The sequence below is a fragment of the Bos taurus genome, chromosome 2, assembly GCF_002263795.3.
Source record: "Bos taurus isolate L1 Dominette 01449 registration number 42190680 breed Hereford chromosome 2, ARS-UCD2.0, whole genome shotgun sequence".
In the NCBI taxonomy this organism is placed as follows: domain Eukaryota; kingdom Metazoa; phylum Chordata; class Mammalia; order Artiodactyla; family Bovidae; genus Bos; species Bos taurus.
Genome location: NC_037329.1, coordinates 124,422,291 through 124,449,910, shown reverse-complemented (window position 1 = coordinate 124,449,910; position 27,620 = coordinate 124,422,291). Strand labels below are relative to the sequence as shown.

At 49.5% G+C, this 27,620-nt stretch overlaps 2 protein-coding genes across 31 annotated transcripts in view; one reads left to right on the top strand and one right to left on the bottom strand.

The window, feature by feature from the left end:
• Positions 1-20,699, top strand: part of EPB41 (erythrocyte membrane protein band 4.1) — a 181,580-nt gene extending 160,881 nt beyond the window's left edge. For 15 of the 28 annotated variants that reach the window (NM_001428125.1, NM_001428124.1, XM_024998640.2 and 12 more), the window contains 6 exons: positions 3,510-3,959; positions 5,093-5,221; positions 12,824-12,925; positions 14,050-14,130; positions 16,904-17,008; positions 17,658-20,699. In NM_001428125.1, coding sequence (NP_001415054.1) covers positions 3,510-3,959; positions 5,093-5,221; positions 12,824-12,925; positions 14,050-14,130; positions 16,904-17,002 — 861 coding nt within the window. In that variant the 3' untranslated portion in view covers positions 17,003-17,008; positions 17,658-20,699. The remainder of the gene's footprint in view (positions 1-3,509; positions 3,960-5,092; positions 5,222-12,823; positions 12,926-14,049; positions 14,131-16,903; positions 17,009-17,657) is intronic. The other 13 variants (NM_001428130.1, NM_001428128.1, NM_001428127.1 and 10 more) reach the window with 1 other exon arrangement.
• Positions 20,091-24,568, bottom strand: TMEM200B (transmembrane protein 200B). 3 transcript variants are annotated; one of them, NM_001302948.2, is made up of 3 exons: positions 24,479-24,568; positions 23,012-23,110; positions 20,091-22,495 (listed from the first exon to the last, which is right to left on the bottom strand). In NM_001302948.2, the coding sequence occupies exon 3, from the start codon at positions 22,473-22,475 to the stop codon at positions 21,552-21,554; it is 924 nt and encodes a 307-aa protein (NP_001289877.1). In that variant the 5' UTR covers positions 22,476-22,495; positions 23,012-23,110; positions 24,479-24,568; the 3' UTR covers positions 20,091-21,551. The 3 variants fall into 3 exon arrangements, with proteins under 3 accessions (NP_001289877.1, XP_003585847.1, XP_005203348.1); XM_003585799.6 differs by lacking the exon at positions 23,012-23,110; XM_005203291.5 differs by lacking the exon at positions 24,479-24,568 and having other exon boundaries at positions 23,012-23,234.
• Between the last annotated feature and the right edge of the window lie 3,052 nt (positions 24,569-27,620).

The window sequence follows — 27,620 nt, the reverse complement described above, 5'->3', positions numbered from 1 at the left end:
TCTTTTTGCCCCAATCACTTCTTCTGGCTTTCCAGCCATCTGCTTATGTTTCAAAGTATGGTGTCAGCCACTAAGATCAGACTCCGCTGAGAGGACTTTGGGCAATTTTTGTACTTCTCAAAAGAAAAGTCAGGGTTATTGTATATTCTTTTGAATGTAATAGGATGTGTCCTTTGGGCCTACTAGAAATACTTTCTGTTGCCATGGGTAGAAATGGCCTTTGGAATCAGACACTGACCTTAGGGTTAGGTTAAACTCTAGTTCCATTAGTTCGCAGCTCTCGCCTGCTTACCCTCTCCATTTTTTCATCTATAAAATAGAAATAGTGACTACCTCGTAATGAGGTTGTGAAAAATGAAAAGAGAAAACTTGCTAGAGTACCTGTCACATGGTGAACATGCCATAATGTTAGTTTTCCTCTGATGTAGAACACTGAATGCTGGTCTGGTCAAGGGGGCCACTTTTTATGTTCTTTCTAAACGAGCCTTTTCAGTTTTTGAATAGCTTGAGGCAAAACAGTTCTCAGGGCTCCTGAATTTATCTAGTATAATTTCAGCAAGTTTTTACTGAACATCTATATGTGCCAAAAACTGTGCAAGAGAGATATAGAGCTAAGAACTACAGAAGTCCTTATCCCCCAAGGAGCTCAGTCTGATGGAAAAGACAGATGACTAAACCAATGATGGCAGGGTACAGTGGGAATGAAAGTCGCAGTATCTAAACATACTTTAGGCATCCAGGAGAAAACTTCCAGAAGAACTAACATGAGCTGAGTAAGGACTTGCAGGCAGAAGGAACAATACAATATTGACAAAGGCACAGGGGCAAAAGAAAGCATGCTCTGTTCTAAGAATTGCAAATTGTCTTGAGTTAGTAGAGAGAAGGGTGTGTGTGGAGGTGTAGCAGAGTGAAGCTGGAGAGAGAGAGAAGAGTCATATTTTAAAGTATTTTCTGTGTGTTAGAAAAGGACCTGAACGTTAACCAAAAGTCGGTGAAGAGTCACTGAAGAACTTTAAGCTGAAAAATGGAATTTTCAGTGTTTCATTTTTAGAAATAAACACTTTCACAGCAGAATAAAGGATGTGTTCAGGAAAGGATTGAGATGAGAAAGGAAGAAGGAAAAGAAAATTTGTTTAGGGCATTAGCAGTAAGTTGGGTGAGGCATTATAAGAGCCTGAATGGAGACATTAAGTGTGGGAATAGAAAAGAGCAGATACGGGACACACTGAAGTGGACTGGATGAGTTTAGTTTGGGGCATATTGTATCCCATATGCCTGGGAGAGTGTCCAGTAAGTAGTTGGCTGTGTTGTCCCAGAGATCTCGACAGCGGAGCCAACTGGAGCGGCTGATTCGACCATATGTGAGAGTGCTCTAAGTAGTAATCCAACCCAACTGTTATCAGTTTTCCTTTATTTCCAGTGACTAATACGTATTTGGTGATCGGTAAATATTTGTTGAATTGATATTACTGTGGCCACAGCTTTTACCCTTGGTCTCCTCAATTCCTGCTTTGGAAAAAAAATGATCAATCTATCTAATTTTACTCAGCAGTAGGCAACTTTGGGCCAGGTGGTGCTGGCCTCAGCAATGTTTGATTATCAGTTGGTCAGACTGGTATAAAATTGGCTCTTCCTTGATTATCTTAGGCATTTTCCTGGTTATTAATCAACCTTCTCAGTTGTGACAAAATTATCTGGAGAAGCCTCTCCATGTGACTGGGTTTGGATATGCTGTTCACAGCATTAGAGCTAGCATACAGCAATTTGAGAAAGCCAACTGTTTATTACCAGTGAATCTATTTTGGGCAGCTCCATAACAGCTTGTCTGACTCGAAAGAAATGGTGAGATAAGTGCCTTAGAAAGTAGTACAGAGTGTTAGTAACGTAACAACAAACTCATTCTGGTGTCCCCCAGGCCCTAGCCTATTATTGGTGCTCAGATAATGTTGATTGAATTAAGTGAATCTACATGGTAATTGAGAATTTACAGAGTGCTTTCCTATACTATTGTATTTGATCTTTCAGAACCCTGTGAGTCAAACCAAGTATTATTCTCACTTTAAATATGAGGAAATTCATATATGCTTAGCATGAATAGTTTATATATCTCTGATATACCTTCAGACAAAGACAGTTTCTCTTGTCATCTTTCAATCCCGTTTTTCATGTCCTACGTAATATTCATGATCAGTCAATGAAAGACCTACCTAATGTGAGTTCAACTTGTACCACTTTGAAATGCTCTTAAGTTAGACTGTTCTTAGAGGTAAAGTTGGCCTGGAGTTCTGAAGTGCAGTGCATCTTTTCTTCTCTTACTAGACCGCTGGTTTATATTCATCACAGTGTAGACTGGTTTACAACTTAAGGAGCAGCAACGATTTTTTTTTAAAAATATAATACACATAGTGTGATTGCAGCACTAAAACGTGTAGGCTGGTCCAAGCATAAGTTGTCTATTCCAGGAACACCTTTTTAAAAGAGTGCTTTTCTGTTAATTTCCTATATGGCATGTAATATGGTAAACTGATTTTACCAAAATTTCAGGCCTACGTGGCTTATTTATAGCTCTCTGGTGAGCACATGCCAGTTTTCCTAACATTTGGCTTCTGTTAGATTGTTCGTTTCTCACATGCTTCGTGTTCTTTTCCTGCTATGTGAGTTCCTACTCTTCTTCCAACCACATCACTTTTCTTTAAACATTAGGAATAGGTCCACACACTGTGATGTTACCTTCTCTTCCACATTCTCTTCAAAGTTCTTATTTTAGATCTGTTTATCCTTTGATGTGAGACATGTAGCCCAAGAGGGAACTCTGTGTTTCCAGGATTTATTTCTCTCAGGAGTTGGAGACATTGTCATTCATCCATGGAGAAATACTTCTCAACTGCTGATAAATCATGTTTATTCTGTTTAAAAGCATTGTCTCACTATTTCTGATATTATAGTTAATTCTTTGACCATGATTGGATTGTCTGTGCTGGATGTACTCACCTTCCATATCTCTGCCAACCAAAGTCTAGATTTCAGCTTCTCCATCATGGGCCAGCATGATGATACATATGGCTTGGAGATGTATGGAACATTTTTCAATCTGAGCAGACTCATCCAGCTATGTTTTATCAACTCATAAATTGCCCTGTGTCCTGTGCATAGTAATGAGTTAGGTATTTAGGAATAGTTTCCCCTCTGAGTATGAAGAGTATGTTTTACAGAGAAGTCCATAGTTAACACAAACTGTTCCTCTGTGAGGCACATCAGAATCATTTCTCAGATTAACCATGCTGTAGAACTATGACTAAAATGGTGTTGGAATTGTTTAAGCTGCTGACATGTTTAGTGAACAGCAAGTAATTCTTCCTTTTGACCACCTTCAGGAGCTTAGATTCCTAGTTTATATTAGTATTAATATTTTCGAGGCCTCCTAGAAATCATTGTTGATTCTCAGAGTTCACTGTGTTCCCCACCTACTCCTAATCTTCTCACTCTTGTGTGTGTTCATTCATTTGTAGAATATAAATGGCATTCGCACCGAGGAGGTGGCTGCCGTGACCACGGGGCCATCTACCAACCCTGACTCTGAATGGGAGGGCCCCAAGCGTTCAGTAATTCCTAGTAAGAGCCAAATGACCGCTTCACCGGAGTCTCCAAAAATCTTTGACTTTGGCTCCCTCCCTGTAAGCAGCAAGGAGACAGAAGACAAGGAGCTGGGGGCAGCTGGCTCTCTTGATATTAAGGAAGAGCTGAGAGGTCCCAGTGGGGAGTGTGTAGGAGTGGAGGAACAGGCCAGTGCCTTACGGGCCTCAGTATCACCAGCTTCCTCCCAGCTGCAACTTGGTGAGAAAAAGGCAGAGAGTAGTGAGCAACGTGTTGCACCAGGAAAGCCACTTGGAAAGCAAAACGGATCATTTCTTGACTCTCGTGTGGGTAACCAATTCCCCACCCTCATTCGAAGTTTCCAGGTAGTAACTGATTCAGTGATGCAGATCTAACGACTCACTTTGGGAGAGGGCCAGAATCTATTCTGCGGAGGAGGTGGTGGTGGCAGTGGTGAGGATAGTTGCCTCTTGGCTCTTTTCAAAAATCACAGAGTAAAATTGCAATTCTTGATTACTACAAGTAAATGTATTCAGAGTCATTAATACTACCCCCAAAACTCTTTTCCTCGATTGAGAACGGGCTTCGTAAAGAGGCGAATTTCTGAGACTTCTGTGATGAGGGGCCTTCAGTGTTCTGAGACCCTGCCCCCAAAACTCAAATACTCTTAATCAATTAAAAGGGGTAACTGACTTTTTAAATGAGGAGTCAGGCCCCAAATAATGGCTTATGTATTGCACCAAATAGTGCAGCCCACCACTCCCACTGACCGCACTCACGGGAGCTTCCATGATCATAGGCACTAATCTCCTATGCTAAGGTGGATGGCCACTTAACTTTACCACAATCATATGCTAGTTTCAGGGTGATTTATAGTCTTGGGGAAGGTGAGCTGATGGACAGGAAACCTTTGATATTTCGCTTAAGTTCATTCTCTGGAAATTCTGAGATTAATCACCAGGTGGTGGTAAAACTGATTATCTTCTCTCCACTTTTTCCAATATTGTTTTCTTTTCAATAACTCCAAAGTGAATGTCTGACATTGATTTGAAAGAAGTTAATGAATTGCAGGGCAATGTGTTCCAATGCCAGTGCTATGTCATGTACCATTTGTACTAAGGGGAGGAAATGTGGCTGATTTCCTTAATTTTAATGGTACAGTCACAAGGACAAACAGAAGTGATTGCTCTTTGGCAAATAGTTTTATATTCAAATTCTGAAGGTCCATCTGAAGTGTTCTGTTTCACCACGCGTAACTGTCTGATACCATTGCTTTCCATTAAGCCTGCGAAAGTGAACAGTAGTGCTGTTCTTTAATGTCCTTGGTGATTCGACACCTTGTCAGGGCTACACTGGAATAGTGTCCAAGGCTTGGGCAGAGGTTGAGCTAGCCCTTTGCTTGATCAGAGCAATCACTTTGATCAGATCAATGTCAGAAGATTAGGTAGCCACAGCCTCCAGAGGACTCCGGTAACTCTCTTTCTTTACTGCCTCACAGCCTCCCCTGGTGAAGACTCAGACCGTCACGATCTCAGACACTGCCAATGCTGTGAAAAGTGAAATTCCAACCAAAGACGTCCCTATCGTCCACACGGAGACCAAGACCATCACGTACGAGGCTGCCCAGGTGGGACACGGTTCAGTGTTTCAGAACCAGAGACTATCCAGTAAACATGATAAATCACCTCTCTACACAGGGTTTCTCATCACTTGCTGCAAATAATACTAGGCTTTTCTGGGGCAGTCCTTTTCAGAAGAGATCACTCATCTCAAGATGTCCCCAGATACTTTATTAAAAGCAAAATTATCTTGGATCTGATGGCTTATATCCACCGAGTTCAGTTAGGGAAGACAATCCAGTGTGATGGTTGAGAACATGGGCTTTGCGTCAAACAAACCTGAGCTCAGGTCCCAGCTTCTCCATATATTAACTTAAACAAGCGGTTGAGCATCTGGGAGCCCTGATGCCCCCGCTCCACCCCCCATACCCGCCTGCACCGTGTTAGTATCTACCTCATGATTCTGTTGTGAAACTTGTGTAAGATGGTACTTGAACACCACACCTGAAATGTAAGTAAGAGAAAGAAAGTGACGTTGCTCAGTCGTGTCCGACTCTGTGACCCTATGGACCCCATGGAGGACCAGGCTCCTCCATCCATGGGATTTTCCAGGCAAGAATACTGGAGTGGGGTGCCATTTCCTTCTCCAGAAGATTTTCCTGACCCAGGGGCTGAACCTGGGTCTCCCACATTGTAGGCAGACGCTTTACCGTCTGAGCCACCAGGGAAGTCTAAGTAAGGAAGTAAGAGCTAAAATATTTATAATCAATTTATTACAATTAAATTTAAAATCATATAAGAATTTAGTGCTTAAAATTTTGTTTACTTCCTACTTTTAGTAAAATTTCTCCTTCCTTGTTGATAATTTGAATGAACTCGTCTTGCTTAGGTTGAGTCATTTCCTTTTTCATTCACAGAAACCAAAAGTGCAAAAAACTTCTCCGTCTATAAACTGAACTGTTTATTCATTACTGCAGCAAGTATTTGAGCATTTATGTATTAGGCCAAAGCAATGTACAGGGTGGACACAGGCCCTTCTCTCTGAACTGACGTTCCAGTCTGGAGAGACAGGCAATAAAACCCAGATGTATACATTTCAGACAGTGATAAGTGCTTTAAAGGAACTAAAATAGGATCAAGAGTCAGACAATATGCGATAACATGAAGAGTTGCTATTCTGGGCCTGGAATAGTCAAGGAAATCCTCTCTGAAAAGGTGACATTTTAGCTGAAGCCTGCATGATGGGAAGGAGGCGGCCGCGTGGAGCTCTGGCTGGCTGGTTTCACACAAATCCTTTCGGTTAATCCTCACATCACCATAAGCTGGGTGATGACATCCACCTTTGGGCAGCAGTGTCACTTGCCAATTAAAAGCACATTCTTTGCAATTAGACAAGTGGAATGTATATCCCAGCTCAACCATGTACTAGTTGGATAACTTTAAACAAATCACTAATCTCTAAGCCTCTGTTTCCTGCCTGTAAAATGGGGATAGTCCTACCTACCACTGCAGGTTTTGGAGAAGGATGAAGTGAAGTGGCGTCTGGACAGCGCTTGGTGTGTTCATAGACATTCAGTTAACGTGGTGTGCTTCCGGCTTCTCCCTCTTGTGGTCTCAGCTGTGGAATTTGAGTTTGGTAAATAATGACTTGCTCCATGGCTTCAGGTTTTCTGGCAGTGGTGATAAAGTAGCCTCATTTAGGCAGTGGTTTTGGAAGATGGTTCCTAAAGCTGTGTGCTGAATCTATTAAAGGAGGGGCTGCCTGGGGACAGGGATACGGCTTCTGGCAGGTTTAGGGGGATGCTTGTGAAGAACTGAAGTGTAGCCTGAGGAAACGAGAAGAAAGAGCTATGTCAGGAGAGACAGAGACGGATGAACAGGACTTGGCAGTGGCGGGGACTGCAGAGGAAGGCAGAGGACGTCCCTTTAAGATTGAGCACAGTGAGCCAGGAGTGTTTTGAAAGAAGCACTTGCATATGGGAGGGAACTCTCTAAGCCGTCACTACCATGGAAACCATGGAAACAGCTGTCTGTCAATAGAGAGCAGGTTTGCAATTTATAGTACGTCCAATTAAGGTAATTATGTGCAACCATTAAAAAAAGCTTCTGATGGGAATAATCTATGTGATAAATTGGTAAATGAAGAAAATGCAGTACAATATGGTATAAATAATATGCTGTTTATGTGAGGGAAAAGGGTTGTATGTATAGGTATGGATACAAAGGCTTATATGTGAATATACTGTCTCTTGAGTGGGTGCTCAAAAACACAAAAACCCACCACTGGATGGCCTGGGATGAAGAGGCCTGGGACTTCAGTCTGTGGTCAGGAGTGGGAGGGACACTGACATTTCATCTCCATTTTGAATATTTTAAATTTTGTAACGTGCATATCAAAAAAAATTTTTAATGGTTCAAAATAAATTACTTAAAAAACTGTTTGTGCCATTCTGCCCACAGAAGCCCATGTATGGTTTGAGTGTATCCCATACAAAAATTCATTTTAAAATATGCTAGCATGTAAGAGAAATACAGAGGCCCCATGATGTACAAGATAAAGCCTGTGGGCCCTGGAGTTAGAGAAACTTGGATCTTCTTTAAAAATATATATATATATAAATAAATAAATAAATAGTCATTTATTTATTTAGCTGCGCTGGTCTTCATTGTGGCATGTGAGATCTTTAGCTGTGGCATGCAAACTTTTAGTTGTGGCCTGTGGGATCTAGTTTCCTGACCAGGGATGGAACCCAGGCTCCCTGTGTTGGGAGTACAGAGTCTTAGCCACTGGACCACCAGGGAAGTACTCAAGAAACCTGGATCTTAATTCCAACACCTGCTAGCTTTGTGACCTTTAGCAAGTCAATCTCCAAGCCTTAGCTTTCTCTTCTGAGAAATACCTTTATAAGGTTATTGAGATAAAGATAATATTTTCCTGGTGCATAGTGGCTATTCCAGAATGATAGCTATTGTTATATTGTTATGCGTCTTCCTTTATTTCACTTTAACCAGGCTTAAGACACTTTAACCAGCTACCAGCTACCTAGTAGCTCAGCTGGTAAAGAATCTGCCTGCAGTGTAGGAGACCCTGGTTTGATTCGTGGGTTGGGAAGATCCCCTGGAGGAGTGATAGGCTACCCACTCCAGTATTCTTGCCTGGAAAATTCCATCGCCAGAGGAACCTGGCAGGCTTTAGTTCACAGGGTGGCAAAGAGTTGGATGCAACTGAGTGAATTTCACTTGTATACATCTACCTTCATTTCACTTTAACCAGGCTTAAGACAAATTTATAGTTTGTCTTACTTCTTACTGACTAGGCAGTGAAGTATGGTGGGGAAGTGTTGACTTTGAAATTGGATTTACTGGATTTGAACCTGTTCATCACTTACTAGTATCCAGTCAAGTTACTAAATCATTTTGTGCCTCAGTTTCCTCATTTGTAAAATGGGGCTAATAATAGTTCTACCTCATAGGGTTGTTGCAAGGAATGAATAAGTTAATGTACATAAAATGTGCATTTCAGATTAAGTTGTCACTACCATAGAAACCACCCAAGTGCCCCTGAATAGGGAACGGGTTACATAAATTATATATAGTACATCAATTATGGTAATTCTTTGCAGTTATTTTTTTAAGCTTCTAATGGGAATATCTACATGATAAATTGGTAAATGAAAAAGCACAGTGCAAGATGGTATAAGTAATATGTAGAAAAAAGTGACTGGCACATGATAAGCACCAGATAATTATTTGCTATTGTTACTATTTACTATAATTATTTCTGCTCCTGTTTTTAATATCTTGCCAGACAAGTAAACCTGGGAACCTTATTTCAATTGGTCCATAATTCCTACACTTTGGGATATGGTGAGAGGAGGTGGGGAGCCAGAATAGGGTTTTTTACTTTTTTCATGTATACGTATGTATGTGTACTTGAGGTAATATTTACATGCAGCGATATGCACAGTGATAAGAGTTCGGTTTGATTGGTTTTGATAAATGTGTCTATGTGTGTAACCAAGACATTTTGGGGACACAGAACATTTCCATGACCCCTGAAAACTTCTTCATAGCCTTTTCCAGTCTTTGCCTATTCTTGAACTTCATATAAATGGAAGTATACAGTCATACCCTTTTCTGTCTAAAGATGCTTTTTCAGAGTCACGCACGTTATATGAATCCATAGTCCACTGTTTTGTATCGTTGAGTAGTATTCCATTGTACAAATATACCACAATTTGTTTATCCTCTCATTTCTTGGTGGACAGTTGAGTTGATTCCAGTTTGGGGGAAATATAAATAAAGCTGCTTTAAACATTCACGTGCAAGTCTTTCTGTGGACACATGTTCTCACTTATCTTGGGTAAACACCTAAGAGGGGAACTGCTGTGTCATAGGATGAGGGAATGGTTAACTTTATAAGCAACTGTGAGAGCCACAGAACCCTTTTTGGAAACACCGGCAAGAAAAGAGGCCCCATGTGGGAAGAGCATAAGTCAGAAATCTTAACAGTGTCTCCTCCCTCTTCTACCTTCTCAAGACAGAAAAGGAGGAATAAGGGGGTGGGTGGAGGTAATAGATTCTCAGGTTTAGCAGAGGAGGAGCTCTTCAAGAAGATTTAGACCTCCTGGCACACAAATTCTTTTTTTTTTTTAATTAAAAATGTTATTGACCTTTGGCTGATTCATGTTGATGTTTGGCAGAAACCAACACAATTCTGTAAAGCAAGTAGCCTTCAATTAAAAAATAAATTAATTGAAATATAAATAAATTTAAAATAAAAAGTATTGAAATATACTTGATTTACAGTATTGTGTTTCAGGTATACAGCAAAGTGATTCAGTTATATATATATATGTGTGTGTGTGTGTATGTGTGTATATGTGTGTGTGTGTGTGTGTGTATATATACATTCTTTAGATTCTTTTCCATTATTGGTTATTATAAAATATTGAATATAGTTCCCTGTTGGTTATAGATAACCAACAGTAAGTCCTTGTTGGTTATCTATTCTATATATAATAGTTTGTATTTTAATCCCAGACTCCTAATGTATCCCTCCCTGCTACACACCCTTTCCTCTTTGGTAATCATAAGCTTGCTTTTGCTGTGTCTATTATTTTTTTCTGTTATACAAATAAGTTCATTTGTATCATTTTTTTAAGATTCCACATAATATAAGCGATATCATATAATATTTGTCTTCTTCTGACTTCACTTAGTATGATAATCTCTAGGTTCATCCATGTTGCTGCAAATGGCAAAATTATTTCATTCTTTTTTATGGTTGAGTAATATCCATTGTGTATATATTGGGACACAAATTCTTAACAACTTACAACATACTTTTATTTTTCAAATCTCTTTTGATCTTCACAGCTACAGTAGAAGCAGAGCACAAGACTTCCTGTTGTAAAAGTGAGAAAAACTAAAACTCAGAAAAGTCAGAATGACTTGCCAAGATCCCATAGCCATCCACTGTCTGAGCTGGGACCCGAACCCCAGTCTTTAGACAAGATGTCTTTGCCCTCAGTCCTAGTTGAAACACTTACTAGTGTAGAACCTTGACAGTTTATTTAACTTCTCTGGACCTCAGTTTTCTTAACTTTCTATACAGTTAAGTTATAGAAAGTTAACTTTCTATATAGTGTAATAATAGAACCTACTTCAGATATTGATAGGTGTGATTGAGGTAACAGTTGCATTATATGCTTGGCATATAGCATGAGTGCAATAAATATTAGTTGAGTCTGAATCTAAGGTAGAGCAGTGGGTCTGGGCTGAAGAAGGTGTTAGTGAACTAGTCAATAATATGGTAAGAGGTGGCTGGCATGAGTGAAAGACTTAGATGACACCATCAAGTTCCCTCTGTTTTATCCAGATTCCTACCTATCTGAGCCACCGTGGCTCAGAGGTTAAAGTGTCTGCCTGCAATGCGGGAGACCAGGGTTTGATCCCTGGGTCGGGAAGATCCCCTGGAGAAGGACATGGCAACCCACTCCAGTATTCTTGCCTGGAGAATTCCATGGACAGAGGAGCCTGGTGGGCTACAGTCCATGGGGTTGCAAAGAGTCGGACCCGACTGAGCAACTTCACTTCACTACTTGGAAGGGAGCCCAGCCAGGGACTCTTCCCTAATGCTCTTCCCCTCCTCCTGCCCTCCGCTCAATGCCTCAGATTTTTGGCTCAATGAAATGTGGTCCTTACTCAAAAGGGCTGGAGGCCTCTACTTATAATATAAATGACTTCTGTAAAGAGGCAGAGAAAGAGAGTAACCAACACATTGCTTGCTGCAGGATACTTTATGAAAACAATTGCAGTTCTCTAAATCCCCCGCTGAGTCAGTGTTTGATGCCAGTGTCAGGCAGTTCCGGCCTCGCCTGTCTGAAAAGCGTGTAGCTGTAGGTAGCCTCCATCCTCCTCCCCTCGTTTCTTTTCATCTTAGTCAGGGATTGTCAGCAGCTCTGAGTCTGCTACTGGCCCAAATGGTTGCTGATAACTGTTCATCAGGCGGAGTCTGGCTCCTGCCAAACATTTCTTTTCCTTTTTTGCTAATGTCGTTTCTCAGCCTGATCATAATATATTTATCTTGGTCCTAGTAGAGTGAGCTCCAGAGAAACAAGAAGTAGCCCCAGCCCTTGTTCTCTATGTAGACTAGTTGTGTAGCCCAGCGTTTTAAATAGTTTTAAACTCCTCCTGTAATGAGGAGGACGCATTTCAATGATAGTTTTGGTCTCAGTAAGTGTCATTGAGATATTCTATGTATTTCCCCCTACTTAGCCTTGAAAGAACATACCTCATGTGCTCCAGTCTTTCATATTGATCTTCAAAGAAGATAGCCCGAGATTCCTTATACCCCATCAGGGACCTTTCCTGGTTCTTTCTGGAAAGTTCTGGCATATGACTCAGAATCTAGCCTTGCTTTAGCAACCAAGAGTTTATACCTTTCCTTCTTGCCTTGGGTGGTGTGTAAATAGCTCTAGATTTGTAGAGAGGATTGGTTTTGAGTCCTTGGGCAAACCATTCACTTTCTCTGAGCCTGAGTCTTACCTCTAGTGGTAAAAAAAAAAAACAACCCACCTGCCAGTGCAGGAGATATAAGAGATGTGGGTTAGGTCCCTGGGCCGGGAAGATCCCCTAGAGGAGGGCATGGCAACCCACTTCAAATCTTGCCTAGAGAATCCCAGGGACAGAGGAGCCTGGTGGGCTACAGTCCATAGGGTTGCAAAGAGTTGGACACAACTGAAGCACGCACACACACACACCTTACCTGGGAGTGCTATTAAGTTTCTGCCTTTTCTACTCATATTGATAGGACTCATGTAAGCATCAAAAAAAGCTGAAGTTTTGAAAGTCATTTGTGAGCTGTCACATGCTGTATACTTATGCATAGTTACTGTCACTGGTTTTGAATCTGTGGTTACACAGCCTCCTCCGGTCTCTGATCCACTCCTATCCCTGACCCAATGCTGAGGAAACTGGACTCGTCCAGCTTTTTTGGAAGGAGCTTTGTTCCCAGGAGATTATTTTTATTTATTAAGTAAGAGATCACTGGAAGGGAATTGGGGGTTTGCTTTAGGATGCACAACTGCAGAGCAAAGCTGCATCTCCAGCATCTGCCCCCAAGGCTTCCTGAGAGGCATGCTGATGTGTTGTGTCTCCTTCTGCAGACGGATGACAGCAACGGTGACTTGGACCCAGGAGTTTTGCTGACAGCTCAGACCATCACATCCGAGACCACCAGCAGCACCACCACAACTCAAATTACCAAGGTAACAGACAGCTAGAAATTCCTTATGAAATCAAGTGGCATGCCAGGCTTCCTGCCTCTCTGCAAGAACCCCAGTCCATAAACAAGGATTTTCAGCTTTATCCTTACTGAGGCAAGTTATTCCCCATGTTCAGGTGGAAAGGCCCTGGTGCTTTCCCCAGTAATAAACCCAGGGAGACCCTGAGCATCCCTACCTCCTTAGTGGTCTCATAGAGTCACATGTTTTTCTCTTTACACATTCCTCTGTCTCCCTGGTCAGTGCTTCCTCTGTCTGGCTGGGGAGGTCAGTTTAAAGGCAAGTTTTGTTGGGATTATTAAGCAACCGTATTTTCTAAGCCAAAAATCAGAACTTGGGGGTCTCACAAAGAAGGTCTCACAAAGAATTTTTATGCCACATCGAGGATCCAGGCCATGGGAACTAGTTCAGATGCTGAAATATTGGAATCATTAGACTATTGTTTATGGGGGCAAGAGGGACAAAGTATCTAAAATTGGAACTACTCCCAGAAAATTATAGAGAATCCATGTTTGCAGTGGCACTAGAGGAAAAAGCATTTTCTTGTAAGTAAGAAATCTAGATTCCTGACCAAACTCCTTCATCAACACACAGATGACTGGAAGCCAGTTACTTTGTGTATCTGGACCTTGATTTCCTCATATGTCAAGTAGGGGCATTATTTGAGGATCTTTTGACATTAGTCATAGGAAACTGTTTTAAAACAAAGAGCTTAGTTTCAAGCTGCATGACATTTTTGTTTATAGTCTTCTGAGTTTTTTCCTCTTGAAAATAATCAAAATATACAGGAAAAGAGCAAAAAGAAACACCTGTTTTATTTACTCAAAGAATTATGTTTAGCTTATTAAGAATTTTTAGCAATACAGAGGAACAGAGGTGTGCTCATTTTAGCAGATCCAGTCCAAATTGTGAATAAGTGTGTGAGAAGGCTATCTATGCAGTACCCCACAGCAGATTAAAATTTGGAGTATAGTTTTCAGACTGATTGCTTGATGTTATTTGTTTTGCTATTTGGGTTTTTCTTTTCTTCCTTCCTTCCTCCCTTCCTTCTTTCCTCCCTTCCTTTCTTTATTTCTTTCTTACATGATAACTTTTCTCTTTGGTTGCAGACTGTAAAAGGTGGGATTTCAGAGACTCGGATTGAAAAGAGAATTGTGATCACAGGAGATGCAGATATTGACCACGATCAGGTAGGGATGCCAAGGAGATTCTGAATGTGGGAAGGTTTCCCAGTGGGTTGACCGATGGATACCAGAGTTGGCTTGCACAAGACAACAGCTTTATCTCCAAATAGCCCCCCAGCTTCTCCAGTCCTCAGTTAAGGAGGACAAAGGGAATCAGACCACGAGACCTGTTGGGGTAGTGGGGCAACGCAGATTGAGGAAGCAGCGAAGTGGAATAAAAGGAACATGGGCTGTAGACTCAAAAAGACTTGAGCTCGGATCCTAGTTCTTACCAGATTTTAGCTCTAACTCCCTCAAGCCTCTGTTTCCTCATCTATAAGCTAGATCTTCCTTCAAGGATGTTGTGAGAATCAAGTGAGATACAGATGTACATCGTGTGGCACGCGGTGGACTCCAAGCTAATGGAAAAACTGCCGCTGTTCGGGGGGGATCCTGTAACCTGTGCTGGAGGCAGTAGAGGCGATCAGACCAGCCTGTGATCTCTGCACTGGGAGGGGCCAGCCAGCGGGGACAGCGTGTGAGAGGATGGGACTCAGGAGACTTGGAACCTGCTTTCTTCCCAGACCTGTCACGAACTTGCTGTGTGACCTTGGGCAAATCACTTTACCTCTGATTTTTTGTTGTTGTTGTTTCGTCTCCTAAAAGAGAGTAGGTTGATCTAGATCATTTCTGGGCCCTTGTGAGTGCTAAAATTCTATGCTTTTATGTTAATTAGGTGCTAATTGTGTGCTTGAAGCAATTAGCAAATAATAAGGTCAGGATTAATGTTCCCAATTCTTTGGGAGCTGAAGTTAGAACAGTAAAGCTGCAGAAAAGAGGGGGTGGAAGAGACTGCATGCAAATGCTTCTGGAATCATTGACAGGAGCGCGGAGCCATAGTTCTGTGGCCTTTATGCTGATATGCTGAGTGCCTTAAAAAAAAAAACACAAAACTGAGCTACAGTGCTGACCATTCCCTTGGTAGCAGGGTTGAGACTTACAGCTAAAAACACTGGACTGAGGGTCCCAGCAGCGAGGCTGCAGAAGCCCAGGTGTGAGCCCTGGCAGCCTGTTTGCCCCAGCTGAGGGGATCATGCAGCGTTACCAGCCTGCATCCACCCACGCGGCCTGATGTGTTCTGAGCCCCTGCCACGTGCTTAGTGTGCTAGATGGCCTGGGAAGGAGCTTTGGCTTTGCTGTGAGACAGACCCGGCTTGAATCCTGACTCTGTAACTTACTGGTTATATGTCCTTGAGTGAGTTATTTGACTTCTCTTCTGTAGTTTTGCCATCTGTAAAACAAAAATAATCATAGGTTTCTTTCAGGTGACAAAGGGACATGCACATCTTGATAGCTCAGAGTGGTGCTTGATTGTCCTCCAGTCCCTGAGACATGGGGACACGTGGAGGGAACAAGACATGGTGGGCTCTGGATGGGGAGGGGGCTCTTGAAGAAGATGCAGGCTGTCAGAGAGAGCAGGTGTAGACCAGAGGAACCAGAGAGAGGGCTTGGGCGGGGCCTTGGTTAAGCAAACAGGATGAGGGGGGATGAGCAGGGCTCTGTAGGGGTAGCAGTTCCAGGAATGGCTTTCATGGAGTCAGGAGACCAAAAGAGGGATTTCCCTTCTTCCCATCCCTCCTAGGGGTAGTCTTAAGAGCCAGATTCAACAATCAGCCAGTCAAATCTAGCTCAAGCCCTTTCTGATGGAGGAGTGGGGTGGGGCACAGGCTGTCTCTGAGAATCCCATGCAGCCATCCCCCAAAGGCTGTATTGGGCTCTTCCACCTTGGGGTGCTCTGAGCTTGAGGCTCCGAGACTTGCAGCCCGAGGGGAGTAGCGATGTCATTGTGCGTGCATGCGTGCTCAGTCACTTCTGTCGGGTCTGACTCTGCGACCCTGTGGACTGTAGCCCAGGCTCCTCTGTTCATGGGATTCTCCAGGCAAGAATACTGGAGTGGGTTGCCATGGCCTCCTCCAGGGGATCTTCCTGACTTAGGGACTGAACCTGGTCTCTTGTGTCTTCTGCATCACAGGCGGATTCTTTACCGCTGAGCCTCCAGGGAAGCCCAGTGGTGTCATTACTCTTCTTTAACTTTTCATCTGCTCCTTTTTGCTTTCCTAAAATGATCAAAACTCCTCCAGATGCTAAAACAGGGTCATCATGCCCTTCCACCTCCTGCTGAAACTGAAAACCAGTCTGGTAAAGGGGAAAGTCTGATGGATGTAAGTGAAAATCCCCTTTGTATTACTTACTAGCTCTGAAACATTAAGCATTTTAACCATTGAACCTTGGTTCTATAAAATGGAATTAAGGATACTACCTTGATTCATTGAGTTGTGAAGATCAAGAAATAATAATAAGTAATGGCATATCACACACCCTCCCACTCTCCCTTCCTTTCTTTTCTCTACTTCAGCCAAAGACATCTCTTCCTTCTTGTAGCATGCTTTATTATCTTATTCTCCTGTCCTGAGCCTCCCGGTTACCCTGCACTGAGCACAGATTTTGCTTTGTTCTTTAGACGCCCTGTCTTGAGTGAATCCTCCCAGAGCCACCCAGCCTGTCACCTCTGAAGTCCCCCTGACTTCCTGAAGACAGCTCTTAGCTTTCCCTGTGTCCAGCCCTCCCTAAGCAGCCCGGGATGGGTTCAGCTGTCATCAGTGTGGCTCAGCCCGCCCTCGGCCCTGCTTCTTCAGACAGCAAGGTTGAACTTGCCAGAGAAGTGGTGTCCCGTGACCCTTTCCTTCTTCACTAGCCAGCCTGCCTTCTGTCTGATGGGCGTCGTTTCTGTCTTCCTCAGGTCCTGGTGCAGGCCATCAAGGAGGCCAAGGAGCAGCACCCAGACATGTCAGTGACCAAGGTGGTCGTCCACCAGGAAACCGAAATCTCTGAGGAGTGAGCTCAGGTAGGGGCTGTTCTTGGGGGGCGGACCTATCCCTCCAGAGGGGTCCACATCAGCACTTGATCAACTGAAGGCGGAGGAAGGCTGAGGAGGAGGGTGTGGGTGGTTGTTAAGTCCCTGGCGCCCAACTAAAGCAGCCAGATGTCCTCCTCCTGCCCCAGCAGTCCCGTCAGTGATGGGTTGGAAGAGATTCCCCACACGTGGATGTAAACCCCACCCACCTCTTGAATCATCCCTCACCCTCTTGCTTTCCCACCTCCCTTTCTCCCTGCTGCTGTGTTCTCTGCTGTCACAGGGCTCTCTGAGTCGAGACCTGGGAGGTCAGAGGAAGAGAACAAAACCAAGAAAACCAGGACTACTTGTCCAGAAATGAGGCTTTTGGGAGGGTAGGAGAGAGATGGCTGAAGCCCTGGGGCCAGACTAGAGAGTTGGAAGCAGGGTAGCTGACTTTTGGGGAGCCAGGGTTCCAGATAAATCCATGCCTAAAAGTAGTTTACAAATAATTTGAAGAAGCCATCAGTCACCAGGTAGGACGGGGCCCTGTAAAACCCACTCAGGCCCTGATTGTCACCTGTGGCCTCAAGAACTTGGCAGGGGGACAGGGAGGTCTCCTTTGCAAGATTTTAAAACTTTGCTTCTTTCTTCCCTCTAGGAACTCTCCCACCCTCTCCCCCCAACCCCTGACCCCCTGCCCGTCTGCCATCCCAGAGAAAAACCAGCGGAATGATAAAGAAGCTAACCAGCAATAGTTAGACTTCAGACTTTTAAGATGATTGATTCTAAACCACCAGAAAATCAATTTCTTTTTCTATTTGGAGTTTATACCAAGAAAGTCTTCTAGACATCACTGATCCTTTTGAATACCTTTTTCTATATTGTGATACCAGAAATTGTGCAACTTTTCACTCTATGGACTGTTTTTAAAGAGCTTTTTTCTTTTTTTTTTTTTTTAAATGGGGTGGTTTGGAACCCCTTCAGACCAGCCCCTCCCCACTTACACTGACAGGGTCCATAGCATCCTGGAAATCCTCCAATGACACTGTCAGCTGTGCTGGGGGGACAAAGCCAGCTTAACGGGGCCTCCCCGATCCTCCCCTAGTCTATACTCTGTAGGCGACTGCAGAAACTTCATAAACCAGCCCTTCCTCAGAGCCAATGATGTCCCTGTACCAGAATGTCAGGCAGGGCGGCTGCCCTAAGGCGCAGGCCCTAGGCAAGTGCCCCCCATCCCTTTGCGGAGGTGGAGACTCTGCTCAGAATGCAGCGCTGTTTCCCTTCCTCTCCCCCAACTCTTTCTCTTTGGAGCCTCTTTAGATCAAAGACATAAGACGTTGCTTCAGACATATCTGATACTGTGAATGTTTGACTGTATCCGTGGCCTTCACCTTCCTGCCCTCCCTCCCCTCTTACCTCATCAGAAGCAGTGGCTCAGCTAAGAGCTCCCCCCGCCACCTCCCATCTCAGGAGACCAAAACTCACGGGGAAATAGGCACTTTGGGCCAGAAGCACTGATGGCACATTTTTACTGGTGATGTGGACAAGGCAAGCTGACGAGATTTTTTTTTTAAGGTTTTCTAGTTCTGGGAACGTGCACTTGACACGGGGGTGTGCTGGGGTTTGCCTCACTCAGCCAGATCTGCTCGGATGTATTTCCAGGAGACCACCCCTGGGCCTCTCTCTCTAATCCTCGGGTGACAGGGAGTGTAACCCAGCAGGCGACTGTGGTCCATGACCTTACTCCTCACCAGCGGCACCTGCTTGCAGATTATCCTTTCTGGAGCAGGGGGATGGCTTTCACGGGCCTCCCTCCCCACAAAACCTCCCTTGACAAAGGGGCACAAACACCAGCTCCGCTCATCCCCACTTGCCATCTGAGGTCTGTCCAGTTTCATGGCTTGATTTTTGTGGTGGGTTTAAGGTTTCTTTTTGTTTGTTTTTGAAAATGAGGAACTGATGTCCCCAATCCCACTATTCCTGGTAAAGATTTGGGGGCGGGGGGCATTTTTATTCAGTAGGCCTTCTCTAATCTTCCAGTAGACAGATCTGCCTACACGGTCTTAGAATCCTAAGTCTAGGACAGAAGGTCAGCTCCCTGAGGTGGACAGTGGGTCACACCCAGCCATCGCTGGGGGCTCCAGGGCGGTGAGCAGAGGCGGCTACAAGCCTCTGCTCCCCGCAATGGGACCCAGCAGCACATGCTTGGAGTCCACTGGCTGAACTTTGTCTCAACAGATGCAATTGGTTTGAACTGATCTCACGTGTGTGCGTTTTTCTCTGAGTCCTTCCTTGAGACTGTTACTAACCCACAGGTAGCTCTCTCTCTGGGCGGGGACAGGGAGGAGCTCAGGTAGGATGTGTCACCGGCCGTAGGGGAAGGAGAGCGCCCTGTCTCAGGAACAGACTGACAGCCTGGGAGTGTAGGTCTGGAGTGACGGGGCTTTCTGGGCGGTGCCCAAGCCAAGGGCTTTGTGACCCGGAGTGGTGGCGACCTTGGGAATCCAGCTCACATCAAGCAGATGTGCCAGATGAGCTTGCTTGCCAGTGGCCAGCTCTGCTGCTTGGAAGACCTGCAGGAGCCCAGAGCTGACACCTGTGGAATGGAGATGGGCAAAGGAAGAGGGCAGGGCACGTGCGTCAGGAATCTGATGCCCCTGTATCCCGTGATACCTGCTCAGAGTGGCTGCTTTCACAGCCCTGGACCACACATCGGGGGCCTGAACTTCCCCTCGGTCTGTTACCAGCTCACTTCACTTCTCCTTGCTTCCCTGACTATAAACTGGACCAGAAGATCTCCAATGCCCTGCCGCACTGTGAAGCCATGATATGGACAAGCCAATGCGAGGGGTATCCTCCCAAGCCTCTTTCACCTTCCTCCCTCTCTGGTTACCGAACTTGGTGTTTGGCGGTTGTTTGAATTTTTTTTTTTTCCTTCTTGCAATTGTGTGCGTGCGTGCGTGAGAAGAAAAACAGACTGTCCAGGTGGAAATGGTGAAGAGGGGAGAAGAGTTCATTTCCAGGGTCAACAACTTAGCAGGAACTTAGCAGCCATTTTCCTAAAGTGACTCAGACACACCACAGTACCAACTCTCGCTGCAATTTGATTTTTATTCCACTTGAGAAATAAAGATTTCCTCCAAGCCACTTGAGGTCTCTGTCACCCACCCACCCACAAAGCAGAACCTGAATTTATCAGCTGAGGCCCCACAGAGCCTGGCTGCAGGGACCTGTCAGGGAATCTTTGCCCGCCCCCAGTCCCCGCCGTGTGTTCTTCAGGGCAGCTAAGGGTGGCGAGGCAACAGTCCACCTTTGGAAATGGAGCCAGAGCTACGGCCTGACCAACACCAAGGAATGCTCATGGGAAATACCTGCCCAGTATCTCAGTCCCTGGGCTGGCTGGTTTTACAAATCTCTCTCAAATGTTTTATTTTGGTGACAAAAATGAAGGAGCTTTGTAAATTAAAAAAAAAAAATTATGAATCATATCAAGTAGTTGTTTTCATTTCTCAACAAAATAGGAGACTATGGCAGCCGAATCAAATTGACAACAACCTTAGATTAAATAGGCAATATTTAGGTCTGCCATCTGGGTCTTTTGTAGTAAGAGAAGTGGTGGTAGTGTTTAGATACTACTGTTTAGTTTGGTCTTGCTTCCTCTTGTATTGCATTTTTCAATAAACTCAAAAAAAAAAAAAAACCTGACTCTGTGAAGATTGATCAACTTTTAAAGTTCTCTTCCCCTACTGGCAACTTAGGAAAAACATGGGTCAGGGAGACCCAAATCCAAGCCATTTTCTAAGGCTATCCACACTGACCAAAAGGGTGCTTCAACATATAAAAGGATTTCTGAGAACTGACAAATGCATTTTGCCACCCGGAGAAAGATTTCACGGCATGGGCCACACGACAAAGGAGAGAAGGGGGCTTCTCAGGCCTGTTTGGGGAAGGGCCAGAGCCTAGTACGGAGGCATTGGCAGTAGTATAGCCCTTACCAGATGTACCCAGCATGGCTGAGGGTGAAAGAGGTTTAGGTGGTGGGAGTTAAAGGCTCAGTCCCAGATGGCAGTGGAAGGTCTCAACTCTACGGCGTTGCCCATCTTCCCAGAGGCCCAAACCCCAGCACCAGTGCCACCTTGGAGGGAGCCTGTCCCAGCCTGTAACACCACAACCTACCTTCCAGGTCTGAGGACCCTCACCCATCACTTGGGGTGTGCCAAGACACCCACCAGATGTATCCCCTGGGCCTCCAGCCCCCTCATATCTGTCCAGGGCTAAGGCCACTTTTGGAGGCTGAAGGAATTCCTGAGGCTGAGTCCTGCTGGTCTCCAGAGTCCACATTAAAACACAACCTCTCTAGCTTTTTGAACCCTTGTGCAGTTGGCATTTCTTTGCCGACATGCAAGTCAGGAGGCCTTGGCAGCTGTTGGGGCTGGAGCATCCATCCCCCTCCCCCGCTGGGATGTGACTGAAACCTCTACTAGACATCAGGACTCCTAGGGCTGTACCACGGTCCACGCTGCAGCCTCACAGCAGGCTGTGCCCCTCCTCCTCAGACCCGGGCCCCCAAGTCCCCTCCTGCTCCCAACTTGGCATAACCCCCCAGACTGAGGCGGTCCAGCCGTGGCCAGCTTCGGTGAGCACAGTCCCGAGCCGCTGGGGCCCCCAGCAGGAGCTCTCCGAGGCCCAGATCCAAAGACTTGGAATGTTCGATGCAGGAGCCAGAGGGCTGCACGGTGATGATCACATGGCCGGCCTGGGGCCGCGGACCCCAGGGTGGATGCAGTCCTGAGCCCTTCAGTGGGTAGCTGTTAAGCAGGGCAGGTAACCCCAAGCGAGGATTAGCTGGCTCTGAACGCAGACTCCGCACTGACGGGACGGGTGAGGTACCCCTACGCGGGGACAGGTCCCAGCTTTCTGGTTCCACGCAGCCTACGGCTCGGGGAGTCCTGGGGCCGGGGCTGGGGAGGAGCGCGCAGTCCCACCCTGGGCCGTCCGGGGGCCGCAGCGCCTGAGCCCGCAGCACCCCCTGGCGAAGCCGTCGCGTCTCCAGGTCGCGGTTCTCGTAGAGCAGCGTGTTGGCGCAGATGAACACGAACAGGCCGACGCCCATGACCACCGGCCCAAGGAGTCTCAGCCGCTCGTGCGGGCCGTGAGCTCGGCCGGCGCCGCGACCCTCGCGCCGCAGCTCGCTCAGGGGAGGCGCGCTGGAGTTCGCAGCCCGGGGTCCCGGGACTCCGGCGCGGTGCGGCCAGTAGCCGGCCACCGCGATGCCCATGCCCACCAGGACCACGAGCGCCCCCAGCGCCGCGAACGCCCCCGACGGCGAGCGCAGCCGCAGCCGCGCCCGCACCCGCAGGGGCTCAGGAGGGGAGCGCGCGCGCCGGCGGCGGCCCAGGCGGCGGCCCAGGCGCGAGACGCGGCCCTCGGGGCTCCTCCGCACCTCCCCGCAGTCTCCAGGGCTCCCGGCCGTCATCTCGCCGCCGTCTGGGCGCTCTGCGGAGAGAAGTGGGGAGGCAAGGAGTGAACCGACGGGCCTACGGTCGGAGCGCCAGGTCGGGGGCCCCAGTCTGGGAGGGAAGATGGGGCCGCCTCGCCCAGGACGCTTGGAGATCCCTGGCGGCCACCCCCGGATTTTCCCGGGCTGCGAGGCGGGGAGCCGCCCCCGCTCGGGTTTTCCGCAGCGGAGCTCCGAGCCAGGGACGCGCGGCAGAAGCCGGAGTTGGCCGGACCCGCGGGCGGAGACGAGGGAGGGGGGCGCGGGCTGCTCCTTGGCGCATCCTCGGCTGCGGGGCTCCGGCCGCCGGCGCCCTCTTGGCCAGCTTGCAGGTCCCTGGCTCAGGGAGGCGTAGGGCCCCCGGCAGCGGCGTCTGCAGGGTAAGTCCCGCCCGCGATCGAGCTCACCCCCGCACGTGGCTGCACCATATAGTAAAGGAGGGAGGGGGCACTTGGCCGCCCGGGGCCGCCGGGGTCGCTCGCGGGCCCCCCTTCCCCCTTCTGCGCTACACGTACCGCAGCGGAGGAAGGTGGTGGTGGTGGTGGGGGTTGTCACGGACTCCAGCCTCTTCCTGCCCGCCCCCTCCTTCCAGACCTCCTCAGTCAGCACTGAAGCTGCAGCAAGACAGACTTGAGCTAGACTCTGAGAAGACCGCTCAGACCAAAACCAGCGGCAGACTTTGCGCAGGATTTCTTGAAACTCCGCGAAGAGCCCCCTTCCCCTCCTCCAGCCGCCCATCTACGGTCCGGGCAGGAGGCAGGGGGCCATGGGTGCCAGGCTCCGGGCCTTGCCGGTGAGCTTCTCCTGGCCCCCAGGTTGCAGCGTTTCCAATTCGGGCTCCTCCGGATGAATCATCCCCCTTTCCCGCCGCCTGGCCTCCTTTCCGGCCTCCTCAGCCCGAGGCCTTAGTGGCCCGCGTCCCAGCCAGAGCAGCACCGCCCTTGCACCCCAGGGTCTGGGCCGCCAGGCGTAAGCCCTTCCCAGCTGCTGGTGCGACCCGGCCTGCGGCCTGAGGGACTGAATCCAGGCCGGGCGGGAGTAGCCGGGATACGTGTGATGTAGCCCCCACGAAAGACAGGGTGTGGGAGGAAACGGTGCCCCGGCCCAGGAGCTCCGGGCCCCGCAGGAGAGGAGGGTTAGGACCTCGCTGTCCGGTAGTGCGTCCTGACTGCCCCAGTCTGGTTTCCCAACAGCTGCATCGCTGGAACCCGTAGCTGAGGCCCCAGCAAGGCGGCCTTGTTACCCTTCTCTCTCCCCATCCGCACCCCAAAGCTCAAAGCAGGACATCCCATCCCTGCCTCCGACAGAAGCGCTGAAGGCCCAGGCCCTAGCATGGAGCCCGGCGTCTTCCGCGTCCAAGGCCTGGGGTTCACAGAGGGAAACTGCGGCCCGGAGAAGTGGACGGGTCTGCTGGGGTCACGCAGCGCACGCCACGCAGGACGGGGGGACGTCCACACAGAACCCAACCCCGGGCACTTCTCGGCACAGCCCTGGGAGCGTCCTGGGAGGAGGGGAGGCCCGTTCCCCTCCTGGTCTCTGAGTATGGAGCTCTTTCCCCAGCCCCAAACTGGAGAAATGACCACCCCAGCCCCAGCCCAGAGCTGGCGCCCCCGTCCCAACTCTCGAGCCACCCTCCGGTCCCGGCGGGTAGGGAAGGAAACGGAGGCCTGTAGAGAGAGGGATGGGGACAAGCTCAGAGACACTGAGATTTTGGAGGGCGTGAGTCGACGCTGGGGACCCCGGGAGAGGCAGCAACTTGGAGCCACAGTCCGAAGATCCCTGGTCGCAGGAAGTTGCCGAGGGCCGGATTCCTAACACTCCGGGGTCCCGCCTCCACGCGCGTCCACACTCCTGCCGCGGGAAAAAAGGGAACCCCGTTCCCGCTCCCCCTCAACCCCCAGGGCCTTTCTGGAGGTAGCGACCAAACAAAAAGTTGGGGAAAGTGGAGAGGCGAACCCCACCAGGCCCCTAGTTTCGCTTACCTGGCGCTCAGCGCCGGATTGGGTCCGGGTCCGAGTCCGCACGCCTGGGCTCCAGCCCTGCAGCGGTCTCCGTGGACTCTTGGCGCCCGGCCCCGCCCCCTGGCCCGGTCCCGCCCCGGTCCGGCCCCGCCCCCGCCCCGCCCACCGGGAGCCCCGGGGCCAGTTCGGCCGGTGTCCAGCCAGTGTCCGGCCCGGCCCCACGGCTGGAAGGAGGCAGCGAGTCTCAAGGCCGAGGCTCGAAGGTAAGCGCTGTGTACGCGCCCGGTGACTCGGAGGATCCGAGGGCCCCAAGTCCCCGGCTGACGTCTTTCAGAAGGCCTGGGAGGGTGCCCTCCCCACGTGGGAAGACTGAGACCCCTGCCTCTCCCCGCAACCGGAGCGAGCAGACCCAGGGCAAGCCGCACGTCCTCCCCCGCCTCGCACAGTCCATCCCTTCCAGGCGCCCCGGAGAGGACCCTCGGGCAACTGAGAGCCCACAGGTGCCAAGCGCCGTCCGGGGAGCTTCCCGAGGAGGCGGCCAGAGTTCCTGCTCCGCCCGACCTTACTATCTGAACCTTCCTGAATCTGAACCTCACAGTCTTCACCTGTAAAATGGGCGTGATGGTCTCTGCTTCACAAGATGCCGAGGGGTGAAAATTCGGCATTAAGGGCGGGGCACACTAGAGGGGCACAGCCCGGGGTACGCCCCCGAGCGCTCGGGAGAGGAATCACTTTGCTGTTTAGTTGCTAAGTAGTGTCTGACTCTTTTGGAACCCCCATGGACTGTAGCCCGCCAGGCTCCTCTATCCTTGGGATTCTCTAGGCAGGAATACTGGAGTGTGTGGCCATGCCCTGCTCCAATCACGTTGGCGGGGAGGTAAATAGAGAAGAACCGGATTCTCAGAGCCGAGGGAATCGGATGGAGCGTCGCCGGCCTCCCTAGCCTCCCCGAAGAAGATGCTGCCTAGCGGGAGTGGGGAGGCGGTGCTGGTCTCAAATGAGGAGGCGGGTTCGGAAATCCGCGGCGCCCCCCGCGGACCGGCCCAAAGGGGGCTGCCAGGCCTTCGTGTCCCGCCCGCCCCCAGAGGCAAGAATGTGGCGCGGAGCCAGGGGGTCGGCCGGCGGCCCAGTTTCCATGATGCGGGGGGCGGACTCGGAGGAGGAGGGGGCGGGGACGTGCGGGCAGATTGCCAGCCTCCGCGCCGGCCGCCCCCCCACCCCACTCCCGCAGCCCAGCTAGGGCCCCTCGGGAGGAATTTCCGGCCTGGGATTGATTATAACCCGCCCCTCCCCGGGTCGCCGAGACCCCCCGGCCCTCGGGGCGCTCGTGAAGGGGGATGGGCGGTAATGAGACCCGGCTGTGCGCCGGGGGGCCAGGAGGGGAAACTCGGTCCCCCCCCCACCCCCAAGCCCGCTGCCGGGTCCCGGAGCCACACTGCACAACTGGGCCTCGAACCCAGGCTCCGGTCCTCTGGCTCGACCGAGGAGACCAGGGGTGGCGTAGGCGCCCCGGAAGCCGCCTTGCCCCGCCACCGGTGACCAAGCATCCTCGGGAGAGACCGAGGCCACCGCCGGGGGCGGGGCCTCCCCCGTAGGCCGACCGCGCGGAGGCCGGGGTCCCCGAGGAGGCCGCAAGTGGGCAAGGCCGAGCCTCGGCCCCCGGAGCCACATCCCTGCGGGTCCGAGACCGCCTTCCTGCCGCCCGCGTGGGCCGCGAGGCTGCTGCGGCCCGAGCTCGCGTCTGGGCCGTGGCTGGCGCTCCGCAGGGGCCGCAGCCCCCTTCCTGCCTCCTCCCGCTTCTTGCTCCTCTGGAGAACCTTTCGTCTCGCCCTCGGTGCGCTCCTCACACACGGACCCCACATCCGCCTTCTCAGCGTTTCCCCAAGCCCCACCCGACCCCGTTGCCCCTCTCAGCTCACTGGGTCACCAACTCCAGAGGCCAACCCGGGGTCTCCCGGGCCTCGTCCCGCTGCCCCCTCTGCCCCGCCGTTTACCACCTGTTCCTCCCGCCTTCTGCCCTCCTCAGGACTCTGCCCTCCCCAGTGTTGGGGCTTCTTCCATTCTGGGCCCCAGGAGGAACCCCGCTTCCAGCAGCCAGCCATCTGCCTGGACCGCGGGGAGCAGTCGGTTCCTGCTCTTTCCCTTCTTCTCACTTTGTGAGTGGACCCATCACCCAGCCTAAGGCCAGATACTTCAGGGTCATCTGGGCACCTTCCTCTCCCGGTTCTGTCTAATCCATCAAGCCCCTGTGGACCCTGGTCCAGGGATCTTGAATCAGTGCCCCAGTGCCCCTGTCCTGCTGCAGGCTAGGCCTTGCTCTTCCCCAGGTGGGCACCAAGCATCTTTCTACTCACGATCAGATGAACCCAGGTCTCAGAGGTGGGTGAATCTGAACTCCTCACTCACTCCCTGCTTCAAGCCCTCAGGGGGCTCCCCAGTTTTTTCCCAAGTGTAGTTTGTGTACTGTGTGCTAAGTCGCTTCGGTCGTGTCCGACTCTTTGCAATCCTATGGACTGTAGCCCTCCAGGCTCCTCTGTCCATGGGATTTTCCGGGCAAGAGTATTGGAGTTGAGTTTAGATCCCTCTTCCTTCCACAAACCAGCCCTGCCCCTCTCACTCATGCCTCCTGGGTAGCTGAGCTTGTTTCTATCCCCAAATCCTCTGCGTTCTGGCACGTGCCTCGCCCCCTGTCGGGAGCTCCCGTGCCCCTGGTTGTCCCCGTGCCTCCTACTCATCCTTCAGACCTTCGCAGGGCTTCCCCTGGGCCCCCAGCCCAGCCCAGCCCGTCCTCTACCCTTCTGTTACCTTCCTCCCCACCACCCCCCCACCCCCACCTACCCACACACGCACAAGACTCCCCGCAGCAGCACTGCACGTAGATGAATTGGAATCAGTGTTAGGGAACTGAGTCTATGTCCTGTCTGTGTCCCCTGTGGCCATGAGCTCTGAGGGGCAGGACTCGGCTTTTCTTGCTCACCCCTGTGCCCAGCTCAGTGCCTGCCCACCACTGGCCCTCAACTGGCCCATCTCCCCCGCCACTGGGCCCCCTCCTAATTTCTACCCCTGGGGCCCATTTCAGGCAACAGGAGGTAAGAAAACGAAACAAAACTCTCTGTTTCCCCATCTGCAAAAAAGCGGGGAGTAATACTCCCAGTGTTTCGAA

What these genes read in the sequence shown, in the direction of transcription:
- TMEM200B (XM_005203291.5), bottom strand. Translation starts at nt 23,234, where the DNA reads ATGGGCGGCTGGAGGAGGGGAAGGGGGCTCTTCGCGGAGTTTCAAGAA. An exon ending in CACCACCTTCCTCCGCTGCG is followed by an intron (nt 22,496 to 23,011) that starts GTACGTGTAGCG and finishes TTCTCTCCGCAG; the next exon opens with AGCGCCCAGACGGCGGCGAG.